At 44.0% G+C, this 27,976-nt stretch overlaps 1 protein-coding gene across 5 annotated transcripts in view; it reads left to right on the top strand.

The window, feature by feature from the left end:
- The window catches only part of BLVRA (biliverdin reductase A), a 44,245-nt gene extending 25,771 nt beyond the window's left edge, over positions 1 to 18,474 (top strand). For all 5 annotated transcript variants that reach the window (XM_023226414.1, XM_023226415.1, XM_023226413.1 and 2 more), the window contains 5 exons: positions 1,831 to 1,950; positions 3,292 to 3,389; positions 11,277 to 11,384; positions 14,787 to 14,958; positions 18,109 to 18,474. In XM_023226414.1, the coding sequence (XP_023082182.1) occupies positions 1,831 to 1,950; positions 3,292 to 3,389; positions 11,277 to 11,384; positions 14,787 to 14,958; positions 18,109 to 18,367 (757 nt within the window). In that variant the 3' untranslated portion in view covers positions 18,368 to 18,474. The remainder of the gene's footprint in view (positions 1 to 1,830; positions 1,951 to 3,291; positions 3,390 to 11,276; positions 11,385 to 14,786; positions 14,959 to 18,108) is intronic.
- The last annotated feature ends 9,502 nt before the right edge of the window (positions 18,475 to 27,976 follow it).

Consider the following 27,976-nt stretch of genomic DNA (forward strand, 5'->3'; position numbering starts at 1 on the left):
ACCCAGAAGTGCTAGAATCTGCCCTTGACCAGGCTTCTCCTCCCCATAAGATCCCAAGGGAGCTGCACACAAATGGGAGAGCAAAGTTAAGATGAGGCAGCACAGTAACCCCCCTCACACCCCTGTCTGGAGCTGGAACCATGCACAGCACTTGGGTTCAAGGCTGAAGTGGGACCTCTCCTTTTCCCTTAAGCCCCAGTCCTCTGCCAGTTGGCTTCCAGATCAGTTCAGTGGGAACAGGTACACTACCCAGGTTGTGTGGGAGGATGGCCAGGTCACACCCCTGCATGACAGCCCTGCCAGTACTCACACAGTTTCCCTCTTCACATACCCTTCCCCCTGACCTACCTGCTAAGTTCTACCACCTCCTCAGGAAGCCTTTTCTGGTGTATTCCTTTCCCTCCCTGAGTCTCCACCTCCTACTTCCAAGCACCACATTTCTCCTGGTAGTCTTGTGGTGGTGGTATGTACACATGTGTGTGTGTGTGTATGTGTGTGTGTGTGTAAGTTTCCTCTAGCAGACTGAGCTCATTGAAAGGCAAGGATTTTCATTTGTTCTCCATGATTTCTCCTACAGTGCCTAGTACATAATAGGCAAACAATAAGTATTGCTGAAATTGAGCAATTTAGTTTGGGTGGCCCCATTAGAAGAAACCTAACATAATACTTTTTGGGAACTAAATGTCCCCAAATGCTTTCTGCCCGCTGCAGCTCAGCTGGAGCTCTGAGCTGGCTGAGGGCCTCCTGCTTGCTGGCTGTCCCACATTCTCCCATGACTGCCACCCTTAGAGGGCTACTCTCCTGCCCCAGCCACTGCACTGGGCGGTGTATGGACTGCTGGGGCTTTGGCTCTTAGAACACTGCAGCTCCCCCATGCTCTAGAAGAGTCAGAAGGCCTTGGGTTGCCCTCCTGCCTCTGCTCCTGGTTAGTCAAGGCTATCACTGTCTATTATGTGCTAGGCACTGTAGGAGAAATCGTGGAGAACAAATTCCTCACCTTCCAATGAGCTCAGTCTGCCAGAGGGAGGAAGACACACACACACACACACACACACACGTATGCGTACATACTGCTGGGCTTCGTTAGCTTAGCTATAAAGGAGCTTGAAGTCGTATGCCAGCTTGCACCCTAAATGTGTTAGTGTATTGGATTTGGATTAGGTTTGGTAGTCACAATGTTTGGCCAAGTGCTTGGAACTGGAAGTGACCATAGAGATCACTTCTCATGAGATAAAAGTAGATTGTTCCTTTTATTTTTGTCTTACATTATGTTTGAGGAGTCTTGCTCTGTCACCCAGGCTGGAGTGCTGTGGCGCAGTCTCAGCTCACTGCAACCTCCATCTCCCGGATGGAAGTGATTCTCCTGCCTCAGTCTCCCAAGTAGCTGGGATTACAGGCGTTCGCCACCACGCTTGGCTAACTTTTGTATTTTTTGTAGAGACAGGGTTTCACCATGTTGGCCAGGCTGGTCTTGAACTCCTGACCTCAAGTGATCCACCCGCCTCAGCCTCCCAAAGTGCTAGGATTACAGGCTTGAGCCACTGCGCCCAGCTGTTTCTTTTATTTTAGAGATGAAGTAATTCAAGACTCTCTCAGGTCATACAAGCTGTGAATGGTACTGTTGGCACTCAGTGCCAGATCCCCTGACTTGAACCCTGAGGCTATTTTTCTCACTCCACAATGGAAAACAACCTGGAAGTGGGAGAGAAGAAACTCATTCCTTCATTTCTGGCAGCGGGTCACCAGGACCTTGTTGGGAGGAGGGGAGAAGGATGGTACTCCTTTCTTCTGTCTACCACTGAGTTCCATTTCTCTGTTACTCTGAAATAGAAGGGAGCTTGGAAGCATTGATGGAGTCCAGCAGATTTCTTTGGAGGATGCTCTTTCCAGCCAAGAAGTGGAGGTTGCCTATATCTGCAGTGAGAGCTCCAGCCATGAGGACTACATCAGGTGGGTTTTCCACACAGGCAGTCCTTGCCTTACACAGCAGTTCAGTACTGGAAAAATGAGCAGGCAAGCTAAAACACCCTGCAAAGGTGTCAGAAGAGTCAATGAGAAAATTACAGTTGCTCCGTGACCAATCACAGAAATGTCAAAACATTAAGAAATTCTTATTGTTGGGTCTAAATATATAAGGAAATGAAAAAATAGTAAAATTAGTATTTAGTATGTGTAATTTGAAACATTAGAAACATTCAGAATTAAAATGTTTTATTTCTCTGTAAAAACCCATCGAGAGTAGTTTTTAACAGCAGTGGCCTCCTTCTTCTCACCAGACAGTTTAGGATGTGGAGCCAGCATCCTTGGTGAATTATACTCCTTTCTCAGTTTGGATCAGCTTCCAACGTTTTCTCCTTTGTACTTTCAATGTCATAAAATAACAGAGTTCCTTTAACCCTCAGGACCTGGCAGCTAACAGGGAAGTGCTAGCTGCCTTCCTCAGTCTAGCTTCCTTCTAGGTTCTTACAGCTGCTCCCACCATGCTGTTCCCACGGGTAAGATGCTTCCTCTTTATCAGTCTAGCTCTAGAGTGGACAAAAACACCTTTCCTTGGCTTTCCTTAACCTTTTCTGGCACTAGAGTGTATTCCGTTAAGAAAAGTGATTCTGTCATAAGTCCCATGCTTATAAATATTTGTACCCTGGTATCCACAGAATGAAATCTGAACTGCTGAGCACAGAATTCTAGGTCCTTCACGGTCAGGCTCCCAGCTACTTTTCTGACATTATTATCTTCCATGGTCTGTAGCCCACTCCCCTGCCACACTGAAATTTGTCATTTGAACAAAGCCCCACAAATGCCCAAGCCCCAACATACGGTGCTCACAGTGAAATATGCTCATCATGTTGCACCTGGAAAATGTCTGCTCATACTTTGAGACCCAATTCACAGGTCCTTAGTGAAATCTTTTCAGACTGCCTCAGGCAAAGCTAGCTGCCGTGGGTTTTGTAGCCTTTATAGCTACCATGTGGTAATAGGAAATTTATTTGTTAATGTGTCTTTATTTCTCCTCCAGAGTAATTGGTAAATAGTACTTAGTTGAATAAATGAATGGTTGAATGTTCAAATTAACACATAACTAGAAAGTCATTCTGTCACAGGATAGTAGAAAACAATGTGGGATACAGTTCTTCCTCCATATCCCGTGGCACTGACTCCTACCCCCACTCATGACACATTCACACACAGAAACTCTCAGGCCTTTATAACATTCTGCTCTCTATTATGCAGAGCATTTTAGTGAAGCTTATTCAAAGTGTTCTTTCTCTGTATTTGTCTCGTGTACCAAAGGCAGTTCCTTAATGCTGGCAAGCACGTCCTTGTGGAATACCCCATGACACTGTCGTTGGCGGCTGCTCAGGAACTGTGGGAGCTGGCTGAGCAGAAAGGTAATGTACACTCTGTCTGTCTGGAATACAGACCCTCTTACCAAGAGTTTCTGCCTCCAGGATTTCTGTGATATCATCTTTATGCCTTTAAACCTTAACCCCATTTCAGATGTCTCCTCCTGGCTACACTGGCACTGTGGGCTCCCAACTGCCTCCTCACCCCAACACTGTAAGCATACATGGTGGAGGGCAGAAGAATGGGTGGGAAACTTTTGGTTAAAGCTTATCAGCTTGTTTTACTCACTCTAAGGAAAAAATATGAATTAGTTTTCACCTATGCTTATGTCATGATATTATTTTGGCTTTATTCATGTGATACTTATTATTGCTAAATGCTGGGATATCCTAAAAATACTCAAATCAGAGAAACTGATTGTCTTACTTGCATAGTTGGTAGTTTTTGTTGTTTCTAAACAGGAACAACCATTTATTAAATATTTAGTATATGCTAGGAACTTAGAAACTCTGCTAAGCATTTCATATGTCATTTTGCTTAATTCTTCTAGAAACCCTTGGAGGTATATATTTTCTCTAGATTCTGTATAGAAAAACATGGTTCAAAGAAGTTAATTTGTGCCAGATCACAAAGCTAATGACATGACTACTAAACAGGAGGTAGAGATTTGAATCAAATCCTACTGGGCTCTTAAGTTCACATTTGTTCCCCTAAGCCATACTACCCTCCAGAAGGGAGAAATTAAGACTTTCCCAAACCAGGCGCAGTGGCTCATGCCTGTCATCCCAACACTTTGGGAGGCCAAGGAACTCAGGACAACCCTGGGCAACATAATAAGACCCTGTTTCTACAAAAATCTTTTACAACTTTTTTTTTTTTCTTTGGTGGAGGACAGAGTCTTGCTGTGTCACCCAGGCTGGAGTTCAATGGCACCATCTCAGCTCACTGCAACCTCCGCCTCCTGGGTTCCAAGAATTCTCCTTCCTCAGCCTCCTGAGTAGCTGGGATTACAGGCGCCCACCACCATGCCCAGCTGATTTTTGTATTTTTAGTAGAGGTGGGGTTTCACGATGTTGGCCAGAATGGTCTCGAACTCCTGACCTCATGATCCACCCACCTTGGCCTCCCAAAGTGCTGGCATGAGCCACCGCACCCGGCGTACAAAATTTTTAATTACAAGAAGAAAAAAAAAAGACTCAGCTGGGCACAGTGGCTCACACCTATAATCCCAGCACTTTGGGAGGCTCTGATGGGTAGATTATTTGAGCCCAGGAGTTTGAGACCAGCCTGGGCAACATGGCGAAACCCCATCTCTACTGAAAATACGAAAATTAGCTGGGTGTGGTGGTGCACCCCTGTAGTCCCAGCTACTTAAAAGTTCACTTGAACCTTGGGAGGTTGAGGCTGCAGTGAACCATGATCGGGCCACAGCAGTCTAGTCTGGACAACAGAGTGAGACCCTGTCTCAAAAATAAAAATAAAAATTATTTAAAAGACTTACCCAGACAAACAAAAACCAAGTGAGTTGATCACTACTAGACCTGCCCTACAGGAAATGCTAAAGGAGGTCTTTCAAGTTAAAGAAAACACTAGACAGCAACACAAAAATATTGCTCTCTGGTAAAGGTAAATATAAAGACAAATACAGACTTCTGTAGTATTCTAATGTTGACATATAAATCACTTTAGGCCAGGTGCAGTGGCTCAAGCCTGTAATCCCAGGAATTGGGGAGGCCTAGGCAAGCAGATCATTTGAGGTCAGGAGTTCGAGACCATCCTGGCCAACATGGTGAAACCCCATCTCTACTAAAAATAAAAAAATTAGCTGGGTGTGGTGGCACATGTCTGTAGTCCCAACTACTCAGGAGGCTAAGGCAGGAGAATTGCTTGAACCTGGGAGGCGGAGGTTGCAGTGAGCTGAGATGGTGTGACTGCACTCCAGCCTGGGTAACACTGTGAAATTCTATCTCTAAATAAATAAATAAATATCATTTTAAATGCTGGTATAGAATTTAAAAGACAAAAACAAAAATACAAATCTATGTTAATGGATGTATAATATAAAAAGATGTAATTGGTAACATTAATAACAAATGGGGGTTAGGAGATATAAAGGAGTAGAATTTTGTATGTGAAGAATTTTGTATTTGAAGTTAAGTTGTTAGCAGTTTAAAATAGATTGTGCAGTCGGGTGTGGTGGCTCATGCCTGTCATCCCAGCACTTTGGGAGGCTGAGGCTGGTGGATCACCTGAGGTCAGGATTTCAAGACGAGCCTGGACAACATGGTGAAACTCCATCTCTAATAATAATACAAAAATTAGCTGGGCCTGGTGGCGTGTACCTGTAATCCCAGCTACTCCAGAGGCTAAGGCACGAGAATAGCTTGAATGCAGAAGGTGAAGGTTGCAGTGAGCCAAGATTGCGCCATTGCACTTTAGCCTGGGCAACAGAGTGAGACTTCATCTCAAAAATTAAATACATAAATAAATAAATAAATAATATAGATTGTGCCTGTAATCTCAGCACTTTGGGAGGCCAAGGCGGGTGAATCACCTGAGGTCAGTAGTTCAAGACCAACCTGGCCAACATGCTGAAACCCCATCTCTACTAAAAATACAAAAATTAGCCGGGTGTGGTGGCACACACATGTAGTCCCAGCTACTAGGGAGGCTGAGGCAGGACAGTTGCTGGAACCCAGGAGGCAGAGGTTGCAGTGAGGGAGATCGCACCACTGCACTCCAGCCTGGGCGACAGAGCGAGACTCTGTTCAAACAAAACAATACAAAACTGATGAGATGTAATGAAAGCAGTACTAAGAGAGAAGTGGATAGTTGTAAATGCTTACATTAAACAAGAAGAAAGATCTCAAATCAACATCCTAACTTTACATTTCAAGGGACTAGGAAAAGAAGAGCAAACTCAATAGAAAATTAGCAGAAAAAAGCAAGTAAATATTAGAACATAAATAAAATAGAGTAGAAAAGCAATAGAAAAAAAAAAAACAACAAAACCAAGTGTTGGTTTTTTTGAAAAAAATCCATAAAATTGACAGAATTTTAGCAGATTAAGAAAAAAACAGTCAGCTGGGCACAGTGGCTCACGCCTGTAATCCCAGCACTTTAGGAGGCCAAGGAGGGCAGATCACGAGGTCAAGAGTTCAAGACCAGCCTGGCCAAAATAGTGAAACCCCGTCTCTACTAAAAATACAAAAATTAGCCAGGCATGGTGGCACATGCCTATAGTCCCAGCTACTCAGGAGGCAGAGGCAGGAGAATCACTTGAACCCGGGAAGTGGAGGTTGTGGTGAGCGGAGGTTGTGGTGAGCTGAGATTGCACCACTGCACTCCATCTAGCCTGGGCAACAGAGCGAGACTCTGTCTCACAAAAAAATAAAAAGGCCAGGCACGGTGGCTCATGCCTGTAATCCCAGCACTTTGGGAGGCCGAGGCGGGCGGATCCGAGGTCAGGAGATCGAGACCATCCTGGCTAACGTGGTGAAACCCTGTCTCTGCTAAAAAAAAAAAAAATACAAAAAATTAGCTGGGCATGGTGGCGGGCGCCTATAGTCCCAGCTACTTGGGAGGCTGAGGCAGGAGAATGGCGTGAACCCAGGAGGCAGAGCTTGCAGTGAGCAGAGACTGTGCACCACTGCACTCCAGCCTGGGCAACAGAGCGACACTCTGTCTCCACAAAAAAAAAGAAAAAAAAAAGTAAAGACTCAAACTAAAGTCAGAAGTGAAAGAGGAGACTTTACAGCCAATGCTGCTGAAATAAAAAGGGTTATGAGACTACAATGAGCAGTTATACAATTGTTATATAACTCCAACAATCGGATAACCTAGAAAGGGATAAATACCTAGTAGCATATAACCTACTAAGACTGAATCATGAAGAAACAAAAATCTGAACGGATTTATAACTAGTAAGGAGATTGAATCAGTAATTAAACACCTCCCAATAAAGAAAAGCCTAAAACCAAATGGCTTCACTGGAGAATTCTACCAAGTGTTTCAGTGTCTTCAAAAAGTGGTCCCAGGAAAACAGGATATCCACATGCAAAAGAATGAAGTTGGACACTTACCTTACGCCACATTTAAAAATCACTCAAATGAATTAAAGAACTAAATTTAAGACCTAAAACTATAATATTGTTAGAAGAAAACATGGGAAAGCATCATGACATTGGATTTGGCAATAATGTCTTACATACAACATCAAAAATACAGGCAAAAAAAGCAAAAACAGACAAATGGACTAATCAAACTTAAAACCTTCTGTGCCTCAAAGGAAGCAATCATCCGGGTGAAAAAGCAGTCTCCGTAATGAGTGAAGATATCTGCAAATCTTATCTTTGATAAGAAATCAATATCCAGAATGTCTAAAGAACTCTACAACTCAACAACAACAAACAAACCAAATAAACTGATTTTAAAATGGGCAAAGGACTTGGATAGACATTTTTCTGAAGAAATTATATAGACGGTAAACAATCATATGGAAAGATGCTCAATACCACTAATCCTTATAGAAATGCAAATCAAATCCACAACCACATCAGTCAGCAGCCATCAACACGGAAGCAAGACTTTCCTCCAGCAAAAAGATGGAGGATCAGATGGTAGCATTTTTTGTTTGTTTTTATTTTTTGGTTTTTTAAGACAGTCTTGCCCTGTTGCCTAGGCTTGAGTGCAGTGGCGCAATCTCGGTTCACTGCAACCTCCACCTCCTGGGTTCAAATGATTCTTGTGCCTCAGCCATCTGAGTAACTGGGATTATAGGTGCACACCACCACGCACAGCTAATTTTTCTATTTTTAGCCGAGATGGGGTTTCACCATGTTGGCCAGGCTGGTCTCGAACTCCTGGCCTCAAGTGATCCACCCGCCTGAGCTTCCCAAAGTGCAGGAATTACAGGCATAGGCCACCATGCCCAGCTCAATAATGTATTTTTAAATTAAGGTATATACATTGTTTTCCTAAACATGGTGTTATCACATACTTAACAAACTACTATATAGTATAAACATAACTTGTATATGCACCGAGAAACTAAAATATTCATGTGACTCCCTTTATTGCAATATTCACTTTATTGTGGTGGTCTGGAATGAAACATGCAAATCTCTGAGGTATGCATGCAACCACATACAACCATCAAAATCTGGAAATCGGCACTGGTACATTACAACAATCTAATCCTCAAGCCTCATTCAAATTTCACCAGTTGTCCCAATAACATTCTTTATGGCAAAATGACTGAGTTCAAAATCATGTATTATCTTTTGTTGACATGTCACTTTTAGTATCCTTCATTCTAGACAGTTTCTCCGTCTTTTCTTAACAATTATAAATATTACAGTTAGTTATTGTGTAAAATGTCCCTAAATTTGAATATATCTGATGTTTCTTCATGATTAGATGGGGTATGCATCTTTCACAGAAATATTATGGAAGCGGCCAGGCACAGTGGCTCATGCCTGTAATCCTAGCACTTTGGGAGGCCAAGGCCAGGAATTACTTGAGGTCAGGAGTTCAAAACCAGCCTAGCCAACACTGTGAAACCGTCTCTACTAAAAATACCAACAAAATTAGCCAGGCATGATGTGGGCACCTGTAATTCCAGCTACTCGGGAGGCTGAGGCAGGAGAATTTCTTGAACCCGGGAGGCAGAGGTTGCAGTGAGCCGAGATCACATCACTGTACTCCAACCTGGGTGACAGAGCGAGACTCCATCTCACACACACCAAAAAAAAGGAAATGATGCTGTTTTTCACATTGTGTTCTGTCAGGTAACATCCTTTATCAGTTCATCTAATTACTAATGATATAACTTCATTAGGTGGTATCTGACGGGCTTTTCCACTGAAAGTTACTTTTTTTCCCTTTGTAATCAGTGATTATTTTGTGAGAAGGTAGTTTATAACTAGTTAAATACCCATTCTCATCACACTTTCTGATATTCATTTATTATTTTATGTCAGTAGGAACTCATGGCTTTGTTTCTCTATTCAGTTGTTGTTACTTTTTATTATTCATATTGATGTCCACATTGTTCCAGATCTGCTCAGTGGGGGAACCTCTTCCTGCCAGCTCCCTTGTCATTTTGTTATGTTTCCATTATTCTTTGAATTCTTGCTTTCTGGCACAAAGTGGTTAAGGCTCATCTTGTACTTTCTCTGTCTCAGCCTTGGAATTAGTCAGTTCTCCAATGGCTAGTAACGTTTTGATGGCAAGATTGGACACTGGGTGTGCTTATGGCTTTGGGCTATCTCTGTAAGCCCTTTCAGTGAACAGACCTGGGAATATATGGATACGGATGTGTGTGTGTACTGTGGTTACCATGTGTGTTTATCACAGTCAGGCATTGAGTGAATGACAGAAAAACAACCAAAGACACAGTTGAAAAATTCATAGTTTCTTTAATAACCATGGATATGGAAACACAGAGACTGTTACATAGTGCTGGGGAAAATACAACATGTTCCCCAGAGTTTCATGGCAGTGGGGGTGGGAGGCGGTGGGCGAAACTACCTACTTATTGCGAAGCATTTTGTGCCATTTAGTTGTTGCAAAGCCATTTTGTGCCAGAAAGCTTCTACTTATCACAAGAAGTTCTCTTTGCCACATTCACATCTTAGGGAGTGGGTGGGAAGGACCCCATCCTCCCACACACCTGACATTTCTGGAGACTCCTGCGACAGACATCCTCCTCGCTCCTGAGGTGCAGGACAAGCCCAGAGCATTTGGCAGCATTTGCTATGAAGCTGGGTGAGACAAAGGCAACTGTCCCAGGAGAATCTCCCACTGGCCCAGATTTCTGTTTCAGTGAAACTGTAGATCATAACCACACTTTGTACTTAATCACAAAATAGTTCTGGTGCTTTAGGAAGCTTCTGGCCTAGAAATGAAAAAAATTTTATAGAGCAAAAAAAATTGTTAACAGCTTTCTTTTATAATCCAAAATTTATTTTGTTTTATTAATTTTTTTCTTTTTTGAGACAGACTGGAGTGCAGTGGCACGATCTTGGCTCACTGCAATGTCCACCTCCCAGGTTCAAGTGATCTTCCCAGTGCAGCCTCCCAAGTAGCTGGGACTACAGGTGCATGCCACCATACCCAGCTAAATTTTTGTATTTTTTGTAGAGGCCAGGTTTTGCCATGTTGCCCAGGCTGGTCTCAAACTCCTGAGCTTAGGCAATCCACTTGCCTTGGCCTCCCAAAGTGCTGGGATTACAGGCATGAGCCATCATGCCTGTCCACGTTCTCACTCTGTTAGATTTTTATGTCTAGAACAGCAGCTAACTCTCTCCCGGCCCACAGATACATCACTGATCTCATCTTGCCTTTGGACGTGGGTAGATACCATATTGTTCTCTTAGATTTTCATTTCATTTCTCAGATTTTCATTTCATTAATTTCTCTTTTTTTCTTTTTCTTTTTGAAATGGGGTCTCATTGTGTCGCCCAGGCTGGAGTGCAGTGATGCCATCTTGGCTAACTGCAACTTCCGCCTCCCAGGTTCTAGTGATTCTCCTGCCTCAGCCTCCCAAGTAGCTGGGCTTACTGGTGCCCACCACCACACCTGGGTAATTTTTGTATTTTTAATAAAGACAAGGTTTCACCATGTTGGCCAGGCTGGTCTGGAACTCCTGACCTCAGGTGATCCGCCAGCCTTGGCCTCCCAAAGTACTGGGATTACAGGTGTGAGCTACTGTGCCTGGCCTTCATTTCATTCATTTCTGTTGTAAGCTTAGAAGTGGCAGCCTCTTCAGCTGGGGTGGGTGACAGTGGTAGGGAGGCAATCCTGGCTGTGTGCCCAGGGCACTTATCAGTGCTTCCTGTCCTGTGTTAGGGGATGACAGAGTACACTCTGGGATGCACACCGAGACACAACTGACAACTGCCCATTTTATTCCGTTTTTGTCGTTACAGGAAAAGTCTTGCACGAGGAGCATGTTGAACTCTTGATGGAGGAATTTGCATTCCTGAAAAAAGAAGTGGTGGGGAAAGACCTGCTGAAAGGGTCACTCCTCTTCACAGGTCAGTGCTAGGTGGGATCACAGGTCACGTGTGAGGTCCAAAGACCAGCCAGATTCTTTCCTGGCTCTCTAGTATAGGAGCTTGTATTCATTTCTGCTCAAGACTGTCTGACTCAGGGCCAATTTAATTTTCCCAGATGGGATTTAATTGCTTGGTGGCCCTTGGGTAAAGAGTAGATTAGAAATCTCAAGCTTGTTTATGCTCTGTCCCAATCTATTAACTAGTTGGAGATTGTTTTTCAACAGGAAGTTGTACATTAAAACTCTTTTAAAAGGACTGAGAGGTAGGTGCTCGGAGAGGAGAACATTTTTATACTTCGTTGAGAGGAGAACATTTTTATACTTCCTTGCAAAGCAAATATAATATGAAGAGTTCCCTTCCTCCTCTAGCAAGTTATAAGGATGTTGGCGGCAACCACAATATATATATATTTTTTTTTTTGCCAAGGTCTTACTCTGTTGCCCAGGCTGGAGTGCAGTGGTGCAGTCATAGCTCACTGTAGCCTCAATCTCCCAGGCTCAAGCAGTCCTCCCACCTCAGACTTCCAAGTAGCTGGAACCACAGGTGTGCGCCACAACACCCAGCTAATTTAAAAATTTTTGTAAACAGTGTCTCTCTATGTTGCCCAGCCTGGTCTCAAACTCCTGGGCTCAAGTGATCTGCCTGTCTTGACCTCCCAAAGTGCTGGGATTACAAGCATGAGCCACCGTACCCAGCTGACCACAGTATCTGATCTGCTGTATATGTAGCTGTTTACTTGATGTTGGTCACTCTTTGAGCAACTCCGTTAGCAATAGGAAATGGGCATGCAGGAAGCTCTTGCTCTTGTGGTCACTTTCAGATGGGCTCCTTCTCTGGCTATATCGTTGGGCACCACAGCCACCATTCCTGAGGGCTTTCATTACAGAAAGGAGACCCTGGGGGACATGGCCTTGCATTTTTGCATAGTAAAGCCACTGATACATAGTGGAACCTCATTTCAAAATCTGTCTTCATCCCTGAAAATGGTAATGTGAGTACAAACCATTAATTTGTACAAGAAACCGTATTAAGTATGTGATATGCATTATCTTAATCCATATGACAATCCTATAAAGTGGTATTCACTACCCCCATTATACAGATAAACTGAAGCTCAAAGACATGAGTGACTTCACAGAGGCAATGTAGCGGTCATGAGACAGAGCTGGATTGGAGCTCAGCTCTCTAAGTGGCTGGAACTGTTGTGGGTGGCTGCTTAGTATTCTGTCCGAAGAACTAGGCTGGGCACAGTGGCTCATGCCTGTGATTCCAGCGCTTTGGGAGGCTGAGGCAGGTGGATCACCTGAGGTCAGGAGTTCGAGACCAGTCTGACCAACATGGTGAAACACCATCTTTACTAAAAACATACAAAAATTAGTCGGACATGGTGGCATGCACCTGTAATCTCAGCTACTTGAAAGGCTGAGGCAAGAAAATCGCTTTAACCCAGGAGACAGAGGTTGTAGTGAGCCGAGATCACACCACTGCACAGCCTAGGTGACAACGAGACTCTGTCTCAAAAACAAACAAATGAAAAAAAAAAACAAAAAAGAACTAGAGCAGACAGTAACCAGTCCTGGGGAAGTCTTTTTATTTTGTAAGTTTGATACTTAGGCCCTAGTGATTTCAAACCATATTGTCTATGAAAATTTTAATTTTTGTTTGGATTTATATATAACATTACTTTTTAAGAATATACTCATTGTTGGCTGGGCGCGGTGGCTCAAGCCTGTAATCCCAGCACTTTGGGAGGCCGAGACGGGCGGATCACGAGGTCAGGAGATCGAGACCATCCTGGCTAACACGGTGAAACACCGTCTCTACTAAAAATACAAAAACTAGCCGGGCGAGGTGGCGGGTGCCTGTAGTCCCAGCTACTCGGGAGGCTGAGGCAGGAGAATGGCATAAACCCAGGAGGCGGAGCTTGCAGTGAGCTGAGATCCGGCCACTGCACTTCAGTCCGGGCGACAGAGCGAGACTCCGCCTCAAAAAAAAAAAAAAAAAGAATATACTCATTGTTATTAGTCATTGTTTCCAGTGAATATCAAGGCCATTAGAAATGTTTTGTTTATAATGTAATGTAACAGATATGAAGTCTTTTAAACTTAGGTTATGTTTAAGATTTTGGCTGGAGGCAGACAAGAGCAGTATCTTGACCAAATGGATTTCTCACACCAATACTCTTTTATATATATATATATATTTTTTTTTTTTGAGATAGGGTGTCACTCTGTCATCCAGGCTGGAATGCAGTGGTACAGTTATGGCTCACTGCAGCCTCGAACTCCTCAGGCCCAGATGATCCTCCCACCTTAGCCTCCTGAGTAGCTGGGGAAACAGGTGTGCACCACCACACCTGCCTAATTTTGTGTGTGTTTTTTGTAGAGACAGAGTCTTGCTATGTTGCCTAGGCTGGTCCTGAACTCTTGGGCACAAGCTATCTGCCAGCCTTGGCATCCCAAAGTGCTGGTATTATAGGCATGAGCTACTGTACTCGGCCTTTTTAGGCTTACTGCAACCTCCACCTCCCAGGCTCAAGTGATTCTCCTGCCTCAGTCTCCCGAGCAGCTGTTACCATCACCTGTCACCATGCCTGGGTAATTTTTGTATTTTTTTTTAGTAGAGATGGGGTTTGCCATGTTGGCCAGGCTAGTCTCAAACTCCTGACCTCAAGTGATCCACCCACCTTGGTCTCCCAAAGCGCTGGGACTACAGGCATGAGCTACCACACCTGGCCCCAGTACTCTTTTGAGTATACTTTTTTGTTCACAAGATTAGGAAGACTAAGAAAACATTTAACATTGTATCAATTTTCTTGATATTGAAATAGCTCAAAGGTATTACCATTTTCTCCATACCTTCACACCTTATTGCCACTTACACATTGGGTAGTTATAAGAATACAGGCTTGTGGGGCTAAAATATCTTGATTCTTCTACTTTTACCAGACTACTTTAAATCATTAATTAAAAAGGATACATATGTATGTATATGTAGGTACGTGTTTTGTGTGTGTGTGTGTGTGTGTGTATGTATGTGTATCTACATATGGGTACCTAGATATATATATTAGAAGCCTGAAACTTTTTTATTATCCTGTTTGGCTGGATTGACTGCTGTTTCCAGTAGAATGTTTTACTAAAACTGAATTTAATAAACAGGAAAAGACAGAGATGCTTTTATGATAGAGTTTAAATTCAGCCACCTGAGTTTTCATCAGTATCATTAATCACCTTGCCCGCCTACCACATAAGGCAAGGTCCCATTGTGCTGATCACTCAGCCACACCTTTTCACATCCCCGTCAGCCCCGGCCCAGGGTCCTCCTCACCACCTGGCATTCTTGCTTCCCAGTTCCCACAACATTTGTGATTTCCCACAGCTGGCCCATTGGAAGAAGAGCGGTTTGGCTTCCCTGCATTCAGCGGCATCTCTCGCCTGACCTGGCTGGTCTCCCTCTTTGGAGAGCTTTCTCTTGTGTCTGCCACTTTGGAAGAGCGAAAGGAAGATCAGTATATGAAAATGACAGTGTGTCTGGAGACAGAGAAGAAAGGGTAAGTCATGAGAAGCCATGAGGAGGAGGAAATTTAAGGACATCCTAATACATTCGCAAGTATGATCCAAAGGGAGCCCCCTGGGGCTAGACCCTCACTCCCAGCTCCAGAAAGGCTGTCTACTTCTGCAGATGGAGTGCTGAGATCGCACTTGTGTTGCCTCATCTTATCCTCTCAGCAGCCCTGTGGGGTAAAGAAGGCAAACATAATCCCATCTGCCAGTCAGTAGACAGAGGCTTACAGAATGCCAGCAGGTTGCTTGCCTAAGTCACACAAGTAATTCATAGCAGATTTAGTAGTGGAAATTACGTTAACTTGGCTGGGCATGGTGGCTCAGGCCAGAGCACTTGGGGAGGCCAAGGGTGGTGGTTTATCACCTGAGGTCAGGAATTTGAGACCAGCCTGGCCAACATGGTGAAACCCCGTCTCTACTAAAAATGCAAAAATTAACCGGGTGTGTTGGCGCACGCCTGTAGTCCCAGCTATTTGGCAGGCTGAGGCAGAATTGCTTGAACCTGGGAGGCAGAGGCTGCAGTGAGCTGAGAACAGGCCACTGCATTTCAGCCTGGACAACAGAGCAAGACTCCTTGAAAAAAAAAAAAAGAAAGAAAAAGAAATTATGTTAACTCTGTGACCTGATTTTTTTCCAGTGTTTTCTATGAAAGTTTTCAGGCATATTGTGAAGTTGAAAGAAATTTTCAGTAAACACCCATCCACCTAGACTCTGCCATTAACACTGTTCATGTTCCCTGCAGGGCCACACATTCACCCCTCGGTGGAGCCAGAGTGTGAGGTTCTGTGCTTCAGCTTCAGCATCCCGTCACCCTGTCACACTGTTCCCAAAACGTTCTGACTTATTTCTGATACCAAGTCTTTTTTAACAAAAACACATTCATAATTTTCCTCCCAAAGCACCTGGGCTCTGTAAATTATTTAGAACAGTAAGGAATTTAGAGTGTTTCTAGATGCCTTTCCAGAGAGGTGGTAGTAAAAGAAGCAGATGTTGGGTATTTTAAAAAGAAAAAAGAATTTGAGTCCCAGAATGAAGCCTGATCTAGTCCATTTTGAGGAGTTTCTTCTTCGTTAGGAAAAGGCAGAGAGGCCTTGCAGATGAAGGGAAAGCACGTGGAACTCAGCAGTGCTGCCTATGGAATGACCGACAGTGGTGGCCCAGGCTCTAGTGTGGCCATGTGAGTGTTAGGATTGCAGCCATGGTCAGACCTGTACACAGACAGTTGTAGTACCCCGTAATTAGAGGTAAAGATATTGTAAGGTGCTGTAGGAGCACAGGGAAGGGGAACCTGTACTAGGTCAGCTCATGCTTCTGACGAGAGGCAGTGCCTTGTTTTTGGTCTTGAAGTTGAGTAGGAGTCAATGAGGAAGCAAGATGTGGGGGAGGCAGAGGCTGACTCTCTTTTTTTTTTTTTTTTTTTTTAATGAGACAGAGTCTCGCTCTGTCACCCAGACTAGAGTGCGGTGGTGCGATCTCAGCTCACTGCAACCTCCACCTCCCAGGTTCAAGCAATTCTCCTGCCTCAGCCTCCCGAGTAGCTGGGATTACAGGCGCCTGCCACCATGCCTGGCTCATTTTCGTATTGTTAGTAGAGATGAGGTTTCACCATGTTGGCCAGGATGGTCTCAAACTCCTGACCTCAAGTGATTTGCTCGCCTTGGCCTCTCAAAATGCTGGGATTACACACGTGAGCCACTGCACCCAGCCCTGACTCTCATTTTTGCACAGGAGAGGCAAGTATCAGATGAGGGGTTGGGACAGAGAGCAGTTAATATAATATAATAATAACTTCTTAAAATCATAGTACTTTCCATGTCCCAAACTGCATTTTAAAAAAGTTTTTTATCTACTTATTTTTTTATTTTGAGACCAGGTTATGAGACTGGCTGATTTTCGTATTTTGGGGTAAGATGGATTTTTGCCATATTGTCTAGGCCAGTCTTAAACTCCTGGGCTCAAACGATCCACCCACATCAGCCTCCACACCTGGCCACAAATTGCATTTTTATCTCACAGTGTCACAGCAGGATAGGTAAAGCTGTATACTTATTACCATTACTTATTTTTACTAGTAAGAAAATTGAGTTACAAGAAAGATCTTGACATTCTGCATTCCCTCAAATCCCAAGATTCCATATTATTTATAAGGACACGAGAGGCTGGAAACGGTGGCTCACGCCTGTAATCCCAGCACTTTGGGAGGCTAAGGCAGTTGGATCACCTGAAGTCAAGAGTTCAAGACCAGCCTGGCCAACATAGTGAAACCTCATCTCTACTAACAATACAAAAATTAGCCAAGCATGGTGGCAGGTGCCTGTAAACCCAGCTACTGGGGAGCCTGAGGCAGGAGAATCGCTTGAACCTGGAGGCAAAGGTTGCAGTGAGCCAAGACTACACCACTGCACTCCAGCCTGGGCAACAAGAGCAAACATCTCAAAAAACAAAAAAGGACATGAGAAATTTTCTTAGGAAGACTATGTAGAATACCTCAAGTTTATTTTTATTCAGTGTCAAAATAAAGCACTGAATAAATTGCATTAAAATTAATCTTTGTTACCATCTCCTAGAACATTTGCTAGACTGTACTATGAGCTTTTAAAACTAGTCATGGGAGGCCAGGCGCAGTGGCTCACGCCTGTAATCCCAGCAATTTGGGAGGCCAAGGCAGGTGGGTTACCTGAGGTCAGGAATTCAAGACTAGCTGGCTGACGTGGCAAAACCCCATCTCTACTAAAAATATTTTTTTAAAAGTAGCCAGACGTGGTGGCAGGTGCCTGTAATCCCAGCTACTTGGGAGGCTGAGGCAGGAAAATTGCTTGAACCCAGAAGGCAGAGGTTGTAGTGAGCCAAGACTGCACCACTGTGCTCCAGCCTGGGCAACAGAACAAGGCTCCATCCCAGAAAAAAAAGAAAAAAAAAAAGTCACTGAAGGAATTCCCCTGCTTGATGGCAAAATTAAATGAAAGACCTTTTGGTTGTGAGGTTGACACAGTCACCCACAGCCTCTGGGAGGCGATGACTGCAAGGAGGATGGGTACCTGACAAGGACCTGTTACCAGGCAGTCTGGTGCCAGCAAGCACCCACTTGTGCTCTTATGTAATCTCTAACATGATTCTTTTGTCTTCTGTCTTTGCAGTCCACTGTCATGGATTGAAGAAAAAGGGCCTGGTCTAAAACGAAACAGATATTTAAGCTTCCATTTCAAGTCTGGGTCCCTGGAGAATGTGCCAAATGTAGGAGTGAATAAGAACATATTTCTGAAAGATCAAAATATATTTGTCCAGAAACTCTTGGGCCAGTTCTCTGAGAAGGAACTGGCTGCTGAAAAGAAACGCATCCTGCACTGCCTGGGGCTTGCAGAAGAAATCCAGAAATATTGCTGTTCAAGGAAGTAAGAAAAGGAGGTGATGCAGCACTTCCAAGATGGCACCAGAGTTTGGTTCTTCTCAAGAGTTGACCATTATCTCTATTCTTACAATTAAACATGTTGGGGAAACAAGAATCTTATTGTTATGAGCTGTGTTGGGATATTTGGGGTTAGGGGCTATGCAGTGGGGACAAGGCGAGAATGAACTCGTTGATTGAGCTAAACTAAATGCTTTGTAAGTCTGATTTCACTTACTCCTCCTAACAGCCCTATGAGATGTGTACTAGCAGACTTTTTTTTTATTTGAGACCTAGTCTCACTCTGTCACCCAAGCTGAGTGTAGTGGCACCATCTCGGTTCACTGCAGCTTCCACGTCCTGGGTTCAAGCAGTTCTCCTGCCTCAGCCTCCCAAGGAGCTGAGGATTACAGGCACATGCCACCACGCCTGGCTAATGTTTGTATTTTTAGTAGAGATGAGGTTTCGCCACATTGGCCAGGCTGGTCTCGCTCGAACTCCCAACCTCAGGTAATACACCTGCCTCAGCGCCTCCCAAAGTGCTGGGATTACAGGCATGAGCCACCATGCCTGGCACCAGGTCTCTTTTCACTGTATACTAGAAAATGTTGTTTGAACAGAACCCTCTGAGATGATGGAGTCACTGCCTTTCTACTCTTGTGTTCTCAGCTGCCCTCTCTATCCTGGGGGTTGCTGCTGCTGCTGGAGCCCACACAGGCCATGTGCCACTGTGGCATTTCCTAAGCACTTCTGCCTCTGAAAGTGGCACCCCATGCCCCAGTCACAGTTCTTTCAGAGTGTCACAGAAGGAAATAATCCAAATGTATTCCTCAGCAATCTATCCCTCTGTCAAATTTGAAGGAAAAAAAAAAAAGCCCTTAATCCCACTGTACTAATGCTCCTAAGTGTTGGGGGGATCCTCCAGGAGGGCCTTGTGTCTCCAGGCAAGAGTCAACACAGCGGTGCCCTTTGCCCCTCAGCCCCTCTCCCTGTGGCAGCAGTGACACAGTGCCTGTCTGGTGAAGCTGGAAGAGGGACTAAGCACGTGACACCCAGCCACCCTCTCCCTCTGAACCGATATCCTTAGGATGCACCCGAGCTTGTCCATGTGGCAGATGACTGAGGCAGCCGCCTCCTCTGCAAGTAGATGACCTGCAGCTGTGATTGAGTTACCCTAAGACAGGGCAGTTACCCTAAGACAGAGCCTAAGAGTTACCCTAAGACAGAGCCTAAGAGTTAACCTAAGACAGAGTTACCCTAAGGTGGAGCCTAAGAGTTATCCTAAGACAGAGTTACTCTGCAGGGAGCCAAAGGCCCATGGGATGTGACCAACTCAGCATTCCGCTGGAGGCTATATGATCAAACAGCAAACTGTTTATCGTGAATGCAGGATGTGGGCAAACTCACACTGCCTTGCCACCAAAAGGTTTGCTGAGGGACATCACTCTGGCGCCAGGCTCCTGGAAGTTATCTATTGAGAAATCTAGTGCCTATTATTCAAAGGATGCAGTCCCGCAAGCCTGCTGTGAACCAAACGACTGACCAACAATTACCCGACAACCATCCTCCCACTTTATCTCTTTTGCCTAATAAATACAGAGGGCTGTGTAAAGCTCAGGGCCCTTGTCCACTAGAGGCAAGATGCCCCTGACCCCTTCTTCCAAATACACTCTTTTGTCTCTTGTCTTTTGTTCCCACATTCGCCCCCCTTTGTTCAGTCCCCCAAGGTCTATGCAGATTACAAGTGGCGCCCCAAACAGCAACAGGATCAGGTGCTCTGCATAGTGGTATCTGAAAACACAGGACTTCGAGGACATGAATGAAGAAGTTCTGCTGGAGCAGAGGAACTGAAATTGACAAGGCGAATGGGGACCCTGAAACGAGTCTGCGGCAGCAGATAGAAGGTCAGTGCCCTAAAAAGGTACTGATCAGTGCCATAAAGAGGTACTGGGAGCAGTGCTTTAAAGAAATACTGGAAATAGGAAGTTTTCTGAATCAGGGTAATAAGGGGAAGAATTTGTCTATTGAAGAAAAACGTTATGTGCAGTTGCTTAAAGTTCTGTTGAGACAGTCTGGAGTTCAGGTTAATTCGCAGACACAAACTAACCTCCTGCAGGAGCCATAAAAGGTTATTACGCATAACCCGTGGTTTCCACAGGCAGGCACTCTTGATGTGGAAAATTGGGACAAAGCAGGAGAAGGATTAAAACAGGCCCATCAAAAAAGTCTTAGTTGATTCTTCTGTTTTCTCCACTTAGAGTTTAGTTCGTACTGCTGCCATTATCTCCTCATTATTCTGTGGGACAGCAGGCTGAATCTAAAAATCTGAAAGAATCTGTTGTCCCACCAACAGCTCCAACTGAAAATAAAAAACAGGAGAGGGAGGATACAAATTGGCCTATACTGCCTCCTCCAATTGCAGAAACATCCGTACCGCCTCCTTCTAGAAATAGAAACCCCAATACAAAGAATTTTACACTCTGCTGTCACACCTGGAGAGCCCCTAGGACCTTGCGCTTTTCCTATTTCCGTAAGGCCTGATCCAAATAATCCACAGCAGTTTATTCACAAACACACCACACTAGAATTTCAGTTGTTGAAGGAATTAAAAACTAACGTGGTCAGTAACAGAGTACAAAGCCCATGGTTCCCAGAGGAAGGAATGCTAGATGTAGAACTCTGGGAACAAGTGGGGAGAAATCTTAAACAACATCAGGTGCAAAGGCAAGTCCCAGTAAAATCTTTAATGTTATGGGCTTTAATTAGAGCAGCCCTGGCTCAGTTACACACAGAAGAGCCTAAAAAGAGGAAGGAGGAGAAAATGTCACCTGCCTTATCACCTCCTCTTCCCCCAACCCCAATATCACCAGGTCAAAATAACAGGAAACGAAGGTCTGACCTAAGCCTCCTCCTCCAATAGATAGGAAAAAGGACAGAGGATATGCCACAGCCATCAGTCTGTTAGATATGAGTTCTAAATTTCTCTTCAAAGAATCAGTGTCAGTATGTTCAATTCTTTGCCTTCTACTTTTAAACTTAACTTCCTTGTAAAGCAACCTTTTTCAATTACCTGTTCCACCCTGACTCATTCCGATTACCTGCTCCACCCTGACTCATTCCAATTTCCTGCTCTGCCATAACCATTTTTCCCACCAAACCACTCACCCCCGTCACTCTCTTTAGCCAACTGGAGTAAATTTAGCCTGTGTGGTCTAACCCTAGCCAATAGGGGAATGACACAGCAGCAGGGGCCATGTGCATCAGGGATAAGACCCCCTTCCCCTCCCTTGTCTGAGTGTGTGCTCACCATTGCTCCATCTGTAAGGGCGCACCCTTCTATAGGAGTACATTGACTTGCTGAGAATTAAAACGAAAATGTTATATTCTAGTGCTATTTCTTTTGCGGCACCAAAATTTCACTTATAACAATTGGGGGGCTTGCCTGTGATTACATTCCCCTCCAGGGGTGGTCTCAGCTCCTCTCTCATGAGGAGGCACGCTCCACCCCTTTGTGGTGGCCTTAAGGGTGAGAAATTAGGACCCACCCAGTGCAACGAATAACCAGAGCTCTCAGCAACGTGGAAAGAAACTGGCCAGCAAGGTAGCTTAAAAGATCCTCCATAACGGCCATGCAAGTCTGTGCATGGACCGAGGAAAAGATACTATGGGAACCAGTAAAGTATTTCCTTGGTGGTCGGGGCCAAGGTAAGAAAGCCGCGGGAGGGGTCGGGAGGGGGCAATGAAGTACTCCTTGGTCAGGGAGGCATAGAGGTTAAAAAGAGGCAAGACATCCCCATTGTTGGGGGGGGGGTGTTGAACCTCACACAAACCCCAGTAGTAGAAAAGGCAAGAAATTTCCAGTGGGGGAAATTGAGCCTCACCCCAAAAGGCAAGAAATTTCCAGTGGGGGAAACTGAGCCTCACCCCAAAAGGCAAGAAGTTTCCAGTAAGGGAAATTGAACCTTGAACCTTACCCCAAAACCATCAAGATGGGAAATACCCCAAGCAAGACAGGGAGCAAGAGAAATAAAGATGGTAACAAAGATATCCCCCTGGGTAGCCCCCTAGGTCTCATGTTAAAATACTGGAAGGATAATGAAAGGACAAAACATAGGAAAAAGCAACAAATGATAAAAATATTGCTGTTTTATTTGGACTCAGGGACCCACCCTCAAATCCTCGATCTTCTGGCCAAAGTTTGGGTCAAATGAGGATGTAATGTGTCAGCTTCTAATCCTATATGTTAATGATAAAAGTCCAGTATCTCAAGAAGAATTAGGCTATGCCCTTTGCTGGAGGCAAGGACCTGCTCTCCTTTTGCCCCTAAAAACAAATAGGGAAGAACCCAATTTGGCACCTTAAAATGAAAAGTCAGAGAGCCAGTTCTCATGCCTAAAAATTCCAGCGCACAGGATCCCCTAGACCATCTTTTCCCGTTCAGTGTCCACAATCTTTCCCCTCAGACAGCCACTACTGCCTCAGATCCTGTTCCAAATCCCTCCCTCTACTCACGTTATCCCTCCTCCTTATAACCCTGACTCTTGGGAATTACCGTCCCACCAGCCTGTTCCCTCCCAACCGAAATACCCCTCTCTAAAAGGACTCCAGTGTGAGGCAGAACAATGTAAAAAAGGATATTCAGAATTTCCCATTTCCCTCCGTATCTAAGGGTTCAGCCCTGACCCTCTTCCCTTTGAAAGAGGTACCACAAGGGGGGTGGGGCGGAATTGACTTTGTAAACGCTCCCTTAACAAGTTCAGAAGGCTAGAATTTTAAAAAGGAGCTTAAACCGCTACTAGATGACCCTTACGGAGTGGCAGACCAAATTGACCAAATCAAAGGACCTCAGTTATAAATTTGGATTGAGTTAATGTCCATCTTGAGCATCCTCTTTTCAGGGGAAGAAAGAGGAGCTCCACTCCTGCTGGTCCCTCCCCTAGGGGAAGGGGAAGGAGAGGGGAGAACAGTAGCATACATGGCTGGCAGAGGCAGGGAAAGAACAGCAGAGAGGAAAGTAGCGGGGAGAGAAAGAGAGAGAGGGGAAAGAGAGACAGAGAGAAAGAGAGACAGACAAAGAGGGAGTCAGAGAGAGAAAGAGAGAGACAGAGAGACAGGAAGAGACACAAAGAGGAAGTCAGAGAGAGAAAGAGACAAAGTCAGAGAAAGAGAGAGATAGAAGTAGTAAAGAGAAACCAGTGTACCCTATTCCTTTAAAAGCCACGGTACATTAAAAACCTATAATTGATAATTGAAGGTCTTCTCCATGACCCTATAACACTCCAATACCACCTTGTTGTCAGTGTAAACAAGGGCGTAGCCCAAAAGCACTGAGGCCACTTACAACCCCATAGCTTTCCTATAAAAAATCCTTAACCCAGTATAGGTGGCTCCAACGCATTTAATCTGTAGCGGCAACTGCTTTCCTAGCAGAACAAAGTAGAAAAATAGCTTTTAGAGGAAACCTCGTTGTGAGCGCACCTCACCAGTTCAGAACTATCCTAAGTCAAAAAAAAAAAGGATGATTTAACGTTAACCACTGAAAATTCCCTTAACCCAGAAGTTTTCCTAAATCTTAATTACCATACAAAGGTCCCACCAGACCTAGGAGGAACTCCCTTCAGGACAGGATGAAGGATGGTTCCTCCCAGGTAATTAAAGGAAAAAAAATAAAGCCATCTATACCAATTCGAAGTTAATTTGGACAAAACAAGTTCTTATTAATAGCAAAGGATAATTAAAATCCCAAATTTAAAAGGTTTTCAACAAAAGTAAAGCTTGCCAAAAGTTAACAGTGTAACGTGTATTATAGTAACTTCTAATCTTGTGGCCTTAGACAGTCTAGTCCACAGACATAAAGGAAGTTCGCTTTGGAAAAGAATGGTTATCATCTTTGAAAAAAAAAGGCGGGGGCAGAATTGATGTAAAAAAAAAGTGTTATATGATAAATTCTTGTCCTGAAATAAATTAACTGGTTGTTTAAAAAAAGAAATGTATGTAATAAATCAAAAAGTTGAGGCATGTCAAAGAATTGTCTGCGAAAGTTGTGAAAGAGAAAAATGTTATAAAAAAAGAATTTATGCAAGAAATGTTGTATAATTTAAAAGTAACTAGGCCCCCAGAATGTAAAACTATTGGGAAAAAAAAACAAAAAACCAGTTTATATGTAAGGTGTATAAGGAAAGTAAAATATACCTTTGGTAGAAGGATTATAAGGAGGCATAAGAATGTAAATTTTTACCTACATTAAAAGGTTAAAAAATTATTGTTTTAAAGGTTTAAGCAAGTTTTAAAACATTAGTTGTAAAGAAAATGTCGTGTGTAAACATATTAGCTAAAGTTAAAGAGGTATCATCCAGTTTTTCTGTGAACTGGACATTAAAGTAAAAACACAACAGATTTTTCTTAAAGCACTGACCTGCTCTTTAACAAATATTATAAAAGGTTAAAAAGAGTCTATAAAAATCTTACCTTATGGTCTGACATTAAAAACTGAATAAATATGTACACAAAGTTTTATTAAAACTAACACACTAATATAAAGGTTAAATTTAGTTTATTTAGTATAAAAACCATACAGGAAGCATTGTCAAATATAAAATAGTATTTGGCTTCTTTGGTCCAAAGACTAATAAAAATAGGTGCTGAAGGAAATTTCTCAGTAGAAAGGCACCAAGGACTATAAAGTCCACTGCTGATGTCCCCACATTTAAAACAAAAGGTCAATTTCCTAGAAATTATATACTTGGGTTTATCTTCCACTTCCCTTTCCCTCAAAACTAAAAGTCTTTTAGCACAGTTACCACCCCTAGAATTTCTGGTAAACCAGCACCAGCCTGAAGATCACGGTCTCATCAAAGGGTGAAAAGAAAGGAAACTTGAGCCAGCCTAGGGAGGACCCTACCTTGTGCTGCTAACCACGGAGACTGCTGTTCCTATACCAAAGAAAGGATGGACTCATCACAACCAAGTCAAGAAAGCGCCACCCCCTCCAGAGTTTTGTGCCATAGTCCCAGGGGAAAACCCTACCAAACTAAAGCTAAGAAAAATTTAACTCTCTTTCATCTATTCTATTAGTCTTTCTTCTTTCCTCACTCTATTGCTGACTATCTAGTTATTAACATAACCAAGTCAATTTTGCCTCAAACGATTGCATTTAATGCTTGTCTTGTTATACCCTGTGGGGTCTTGCCAAGTCAAAGACAGCTCTCTACTTCAGAAAAGTACCTCTAGCCCTCCTGACTCTCCTCAGACTGGGCATTAGTAAATTAGAACAATTTAATCCAGGGAAATTTCAATAAAGACTGCAGTGTCAACCAGGAATCTTGCTCCCCATTGTAGAGTTTTTATGCCGTAATTGGTCCAACATTCTGTGGATCACTAAAGATCAAGGATGGACTGCCCCAACTGGTTGTTGTAATTTCCTAAAATAATACATTCATTTTACTAGAGAATCATAGAAGTTAAAGACTTAAAACAAACTTTGGCAATTAAGACAGGATACCAAGATGCAAATGCCAGGTTGGAATGGATCAAATATTCCATCCACATGTTAAACAAAAGCAATTGTTATGCTTGTGCACATGGCAGGCCAGAGGCCCAGACTGTCCCCTTTCTACTAAGGTGGTCCTCCAGTTGACCAGGCGTGGACTGCATGGTAACTCTTTTCCAGGATTCTACAGCCTGGAGTAATAAGTCATGCCAAGTTCTCTCTGTTATATCCCAAAGTCTGGCACCCTGCAGGTCAGCCCCAAAGGGCCATCCACCCTCCATCTCCCAACACTAAGTTTACTTCGTGTCTCTCACGACAGGGAGGAAACTCAGCATTCCTTGGAGACCTGAAGGGATACAGTGAGCTTAAGAATTTTCAAGAGCTTATCAATCAGTCAGCCCTTGTTCATCCCCGAGCGGATGTGTGGTGGTATTTGTTTGGATGAACGGAGGCAGGATGGCGCACTTCCGGGTTCTTCATCACCAACTTTTCCCGCGCATGCAAAAATGCAGCCAGCGCCCAGGAAGGTGCAATCCAACTGGGCATGTGCCAGGTGACATCAATCCGAAGAGACCAAGATTTACCTGGTCACACCTGTGGAACGCCCCCCGACACGCCCGTGCCCCGCCTATTGCCCTCCCACTCCCAGAAAAGCCGCTCCCAGCGAGCCCGCCGCATGGACTTCCCAGCCCCCCCACTCCTATCGGGACTGCATTAGGAACTCCGCCCGAGAGCTCCACCGGGTGACTCTGTTGGCTTCCTTTGCTGGAGGCTGACAGACCTCTCCCTACCCACCTTCTTCCCTGAAGCTAGGTGACCAAAAATAAATTTGCAGTTTTGCTCCTACCCTTGCCTACTCGCTGGTTCTTTTGTGCCTGTGCTGGTGGTCTTAGAAAAACAAATCAGTATCATGGTGGACCTTTACTGGGCACTCTGCTGAATAACTGGAGTGGCACTTGTGCTTTAGTCCAATTGGCTATCCCTTTCACCCTGGCATTTCATCAACCAGAGGGAGGAAAAATAAGACATCGTAAAGCGAGAAGCCCTTTATGGGTCTTTCAACTCTCACGTCTATTTAGACGCAATTGGAGTACCACAGGGAATACCAGATCAATTTAAAACTTGAAATCAAATAGCTGCAGGATTTGAGTCAATACTTTGGTGGGTGACAGTTAATAAAAATATAAATTGGATAAACTACATCTATTACAACCAACAGCAACAAGCTTTTCATAAGTTAAAAGAAAAACTAATGTCGGCCCCAGCCCTGGGGCTACTTGACCTGACAAAACCCTTTACACTGTGTGTCAGAAAGAGAAAAAATGGCAGTTGGAGTTTTAACCCAGACTGTGGGGCCCTGGCCAAGGCCAGTGGCCTATCTCTCAAAACAACTAGACAGGGTTTCCAAAGGCTGGCCCCCATATCTAAGGGCCCTGGCAGCAATGGCCCTGTTAGCACAAGAAGCAGATAAACTAACCCTTGGGAAAAACCTGAATATAAAGGACCCCATGCTGTGGTAACTCTGATGAATACCAGAGGACATCATTGGCTAACAAATGCTAGATTAACCAAGTACCAAAGCTTGCTATGTGAAAATCCCTGCACAACCATTAAAGTTTGCAACACCCTAAACCCTGCCACCTTGCTGCCAGTATCAGAGAGCCCAGTTGAATACAACTGTGTAGAAGTATTGGACTCAGTTTATCCTAGTGGGCCCAACCTCCGAGGCCATCCTTGAACATCAGTAGACTGTGAGCGGTACATGGGAGGGAGCAGCTTTGCCAACCCCTGCAAAGTGACTCTGAAGAAGACAACAAGCCCTGCTCCAGTCACACCCAGAAGCTGACTGGTCCACGCACAGCCAAAGTATGAGAAAACTCATTGCGGGACTCATTTTCCTTAAAATGTGAACTTGTACAGTAAGGACTTCAATTGACCTTTCTCAGACTGAGGACTATTCCCAGTGTATACATCAAGTCACTCAGGTAAGACAAAAAGTTGCTACAGTCTCATTATTTTATGGTTATAAGTTTACCAGGACTCTAAAAAGAATTTGTTTGTATAATGCTTTTCTATACAAGGTATGTAGCCCAGGAAATGACCAACTGGATGTGTATTATGACCCATCTGA

This window comes from Piliocolobus tephrosceles, chromosome 8, assembly GCF_002776525.5.
Source record: "Piliocolobus tephrosceles isolate RC106 chromosome 8, ASM277652v3, whole genome shotgun sequence".
Lineage (NCBI taxonomy): Eukaryota > Metazoa > Chordata > Mammalia > Primates > Cercopithecidae > Piliocolobus > Piliocolobus tephrosceles.